At 31.0% G+C, this 5,949-nt stretch overlaps 1 protein-coding gene across 2 annotated transcripts in view; it reads right to left on the bottom strand.

Moving 5' to 3' along the window:
* Window positions 1–5,855, bottom strand: part of LOC127707529 (muskelin-like) — a 43,605-nt gene extending 37,750 nt beyond the window's left edge. Inside the window, exons 1-3 of one of the 2 annotated variants that reach the window (XM_052212117.1) lie at window positions 5,629–5,855; window positions 2,447–2,516; window positions 1,880–2,022 (exon numbers count right to left, since the gene is read on the bottom strand). In XM_052212117.1, coding sequence (XP_052068077.1) covers window positions 1,880–2,022; window positions 2,447–2,516; window positions 5,629–5,705 — 290 coding nt within the window. In that variant the 5' untranslated portion in view covers window positions 5,706–5,855. The remainder of the gene's footprint in view (window positions 1–1,879; window positions 2,023–2,446; window positions 2,517–5,628) is intronic. The other variant, XM_052212107.1, reaches the window with a different exon arrangement.
* Window positions 5,856–5,949: the final 94 nt, after the last annotated feature.

Below are 5,949 nucleotides of genomic sequence, written 5' to 3' on the forward strand. Positions count from 1 at the left end.
AATTTCCAATGAAGTTTATTATACTAAAATAATTGGCAAATTTCCAATTTACATAATTCAAACATAGTGCAGGTGAGATATTTAAATGAGTTTGAATTACCAACCTTACACTGCTTTTAAATAATGTTCTTTACTCAATTATTTGTCTATTAAAATGGAAACCCTAGTTTTTTAACCTTTTTTCCCCTTATTCCTTAAACAAAAAAAAATAATTACCCCTTTTTTGACCCCCCCCCCCCCCCCCTATGATTCATCACCCCCCCCTTCCCCCCCAAACCAAGCTCAATAACAGCCTTGCCTTTGTGGTATGGTACCTTGTAATACAATTTTAGAGAGATCCATACACTTGAACACAAGTTATTGTCTAGAAACTAAAAAATGCTTATTTTTCACCCCTTTTTAGGTCCCTTATTACTAAACGTTTTGGGCAATTACCACAAAACTCAATTCCAGCTTTCCCTTTGCGAAATGGAACCTTGCAGTAAAATTTCAGAAAGATCCATACACTTACACACAAGTTATTGTCATGAAACTAGAAAAATGCTTGTTTTTTGCCCCCTTTTGGCCCCTTATTCCTAAAATTTCGAGGAAATTAACCCCAAAATCAATCCCATCATCGACCCTTTGTGATATGGTATCTTGTAGTACAATGTCAAAGAGATCCATACAATAACACACAAGTTATGTCTGGAAGTTACAAAAATGCTTATTTTCGGCCCCTTTTTGGCCCCTAATTATTTAACTGTTGGTACCATAACCCCCAAAATCAATCCCCACCTTCCTATTGTGGTATTGAACCTTATGGTAAAATTTCATAGAGATCCATTCACTTAAACTAAAGTTAGAGTGCGAAAACCATTGTGTATTCGGACGACGACGACGACGACGACGACGAAGACGACGCCAACGTCATACCAATATACGACCACAAAATTTTTTTGCGGTCGTATAAAAACATGAAACATTTTTATATTAAATGTTGTTGCATTTTAGGAGAGAAATTGTGTATATTATTCAGATTTCGAACAGACTTAAAATTCTGAAATAAGTTGTTACATCATCTTTCCTTTTTATCATAGATATTATCTTAAAAGATCAGAACAGATAATATGATAATTAAAGCTCCATTCTACACAAAACTAGCATATTTGTATGTATGTTTGGTGTTTATACTTTTCATCTACACAGTACAAGTGCATAGCAAGACTTGGCAAACCCTAGTAAATTTATATAGCAACCTATTTGTGTCAACTGTTCAACCATATCAACAGAGACTTTATCATTTTCTGATATCCACCAGAATTGGAATCAATCAGATTGCTGTAAGAAACAACATATAATTTGTGTTTAAATCTTGTTTTATATGTATAATGTGCCACTGAGAAAATTTGGAAACTTCTACCGGGTTAAGCTCATTCCTGTCCATATTTGGAAGCTTAAAAGAATTTCTCTTAGCAATTTGTCCATTTTATTCTCCTGCCAGCAAAGGATTGCCTCCCATGGAACATGTTCCAAAATAGATTGGCACTTACATTTTCCTATTATGAACAGAAATTGTATGATACAACAAAAAGGTATGTACTATCAATGATGTCTTTCAAATCAAATCTAAGTTTTGAATGAGTCTTGTATGTCTGTTTATTTTGCAGTACTTAATTTTGCTCTTGTTCCATCCCTTCAGAACAAGTTCCCTAAAAAAATTGTTTATGTTAAGACATGGTATAGAGTAGACCTTATGGAACATTAATTGTTGAGTTCTGACATAAACTACTGGGTACTGACCTTTGAACTACCTGTAATCAAATGTCAAGTTGAATAGATCTAATCTGTATATTCCTGTATTCAGTACAAATCCTTCAACATCACAGAATGTACTAACCTTTCTAGTAACTGAAGCATGTGACTTTCTGATATTCCACCAAATATCTTAAACTTCTTCAAGTTACATACATGTGTCTTTTCATATTTGCCAAATGTTATTGTCTGTACAATGCTTGGTTTATCTAATTTTAATATTAGGAACTGAAATAAAACGTTTAAAAAAATTTATTCAAATGTATTATTACCTGATAACATTACAATTCAAGGAACAAATGTTAAAATTTCTAAAACATATTTTTATTCAAAAATGAAGGGAATATTGGTGCCATTTTGGTCAAGCATTGATTAAATATACAATGCAGTTTTAGAATCAAAATATTTTCCTATTACATAAATGCACTAAGATTTTTATAAGTAAAGTCATATTTTCTTCTTTTTTTTATATTTCTCTTGACCACATTGCTGTAAATGAGTGTTTAACTGTTGTCTTAACTATACATAAAAGCATAATGTCATGAACAATTAAAATCTCATGTGTCTATTATACCTAAAATATAGCTCATTTTGAGAACAATATAAATGTACCAGCAACATTATTCAGGAGACCATGTGACAATACACTGACCTGTGGTGGATGATTAGAATCTGATGACCACCTAGACGACTGATCTGTTGGCTTATCAAGATAAATGTTTCTACAAGAAATAAAATACTATATAGTTTTCATGTGTTACCAAGGATACCATTTAACTTCATTTGATGATTCAGACACTTTAATCATTAGCACAGCAGGTCGAACAGGGTTAGTTAAGCATCAGTTTGTTTACCATTAATTGTTACTCAGCAAAAGGTCATCACAATATAGACATCATATATTTTGTTTGAAAAGCACGAGTTGTGCATCCCTTACGAATTTATACAAAAAATCCATGATATTCATATTGTTTGATATGGTTTTGTTTGTTCTTGGGTATTTTTGTTATTCATCATACCATTATTTCACATTAAAGCTCTTTTCCTGTTCTAAATTTTTTGTACATTATTTTATGTTCAATTTGTTTTTTTAATTTATTGAGACTAAAAGGAGGAGGGATTCAACCTAAAAAATCTAGTTTAACTTTTCCTCCTATTAGTTACATATGTATATGCCTGTGAGTCAGGAACCTATTTAGTGATTGTCTTTTGTTCTATTTTTATGGTACTTTCATTATAATCTCACTCATTATTCACAACTTTTCATATTTGAAGTGATTTAGAGCTTAGAATATTGTTTTTTTGTTGTTGGGTTGTTGTCTCATTAATATATATATATATATATATATTTGGTCTTTTGGAAAATGTTGTTTGTGCTGTATTTAGACCCCTCTAACAAGAAATTTGTTTTGCATGCACATGTATAAAAATTGCGGTTTTTATCCAACGCAATCATCGATCATAGGTTTGAACGTTGTTTTCAATTGAGACTTGTATATATATATATATATACCCTTTTATTCATTTGACAAAATGTTTGACATAAACAAAAAAGCAAAAAAAAACATCTTGACCCAATGTCAGGCTAGGCATACCCAAACTGGCATTTAAAGTATCAGAAAACTTAAGGGTGTAAACAATAACAGGTACAAGACTTAATATCTGAACTATCTTACTGTAATGCTCGAATGGAAGGACAACACTGGATTAGTTAGGTTAATATGGTATATATATCTATATACAACCAACCAAATCTTTGTACCCCTATACCTATTCCAAAAACATACAGTATGGATTTTGCTAATTGTTGAAGGCCATACATACAATGACCTGTTGTTGTTTACATCCTTGAGAATAACTCAACTCCTTATATTTATATCACAATAAACATGATGAAAAATACTCAAAATCAATACATTGGTATCTTTTGACAACTTTCATGACTTTACTAGTACTGCCGGCTTTAAAAGGTAAGCAACGAAATTTCAATTTCATATGTTTTATCCTAATAGTGTAAGAGATCGATTACAGCATTTTCTTTGGTAAATTGTGATTTGATTAGTATTGCAAGCATTTTATGAATGCCAGAGTCAATTTCCAGTAAAAATATTGACAAGAAGCAAAAAAGATAATATTGATGATGATAGAACCTTTGTCTGACATGATTTTAAATGCCTTTTTACTTCATTATTTGCAATCTTATACATCTCCTTATTTTCTTATTGTTTGCAATGAAATTGTAAGAAATGCGGTTTATCACCAAGATATGATGAATTTAATATGCATGAATACATCAAGAATGCATGCATAGTCATGCTTAGCATTGCTGAACAAATATGAAGTAATATTCTGTTCAGTAGAATATATATGTGAGGAACATTTTCAAGTTCAACATACAACATGTACAACAAAATGTATCACTCCCTTTCCATTGCACAAAAATATAAATTGGGTTCTACATCCAATAGATTTCTATAGGATCCTATAGTCCAGCAACAGGTGATAATGTTTACAATGTACATGTATATACAATTTGTACGATACCTCGAATGAACGAATAACACCGTTATTATCAGAATAACACTTGTAATGACCGAATAACACTTGAAATTTTAATATTAGCACATATTGGTAACTTTTAAACATTGATTAATAAATAATAGTGTATTATTAATGTATTTTATAACTTAAAAATGATTTACAGAAAGCAGGTAAGTTCATAAAGATTATTTTGAATATAGTGTGTACATCCAACATGGCGACCAAGGAAATCACAATGGTCGCCATGTTGGAAGGGCCTGATGGGTTATTTTCGTTCTTCGTGATCGGCGCATTTTCGCTATCGTGATCCGTTTTTCTACAGATTTTTTTTTTTTTTTTTTTTCGTGATCCGTGATCATGGAAATTTATTTTCTGTGAATCCTGATTGACAAAAAAATCAACTCATGAATCGTGATGAGACCCCCCCATCAGGCCCCTCATGTTGGATGTACACACTAAATTTAAAACGATCTTTATGAACTTACCTGCTTTCTGTTAATCATTTTTAAGTTATAAAATACACTTATAATATAATATTATTTAATAAGGGGACGAAGTCCCCTATAACAGTAGAAAAATCAATAAAAAAAAAAAAAAAAAAATCGGGAAAATTTCCCGAAATTTTCATTGTACTAATGATCTCAAAATCGTTAACTTTTTTTTTGTAACTTTTTTTAATTCCCGCATTTGCGCAGAAATCTACTTCCTTCTTCCGGTCTCGTTTGTCATGCGACTTTGAGTGAAATATATATTTATCAGTCTAGTAAAATATGGGAAGGAACACAATAACAATTTCATTTCTAATTATTCTTTGATATGGAAAAACGTTACCTGATGATAGCGTTTCTTTGTTTACATTAAATATGACGTCATAACTAAAATAACGTCACAACTAAAATCCCTTACAACAGAACCAAAATCGGAAACGTTACGGTATTTCCGTTTCTTTTTTTAACACATTTAGAACTTAAATAAAATATGTTTGAATTAAAAAAAAAATAATTTATATAGACTTCGTCCCCTTTCACAGGTAATGCCTGCCTCATATTAATCAATGATTAAAAGTCACCAATATGTGCTAATATTAAAATTTCAAGTGTTATTTGGTCATTACAAGTGTTATTTGGATAATAACGGTGTTATTCGGTCATTCGTGTTACCCCAATTTGTACAGTGGACTGTTGTGTAATTTTGGTAAATTGCTTATATTTTTTAATGTTTCTATTTTTATTAGTTTTTTCCTACCAATATCAATATTGGGACAATAAAAAATACTTGTGACAATGCACATACTCTGGTAAATAGTTGTATGAAAAACTTGACCAATTTTTTATCTTGTATTTCAAAATTTCCTTTCCAGTGTCTGCCATACTTCATGTTCTTCACTGCGTGATATTTTTAGAAACCGGAAGTCTTCGATTGAAATGTTATTTATGTTAAGCAGCATATAGCTGTCCACTAAACATTAAAATTCAATCAAATTATGCAGTATAGTATATCCTGTCATTTGGATTACAATTTATTTTCACGGCTGCATTCATTTATCATTCAGAATTCCGGAATCAATATCCGTCTTTCGTGAGAAACTAGAATCATTTTCAAACTTCCGTCGCC

The sequence above is a fragment of the Mytilus californianus genome, unplaced genomic scaffold (assembly GCF_021869535.1).
Source record: "Mytilus californianus isolate M0D057914Y unplaced genomic scaffold, xbMytCali1.0.p SCAF_1, whole genome shotgun sequence".
Lineage (NCBI taxonomy): Eukaryota > Metazoa > Mollusca > Bivalvia > Mytilida > Mytilidae > Mytilus > Mytilus californianus.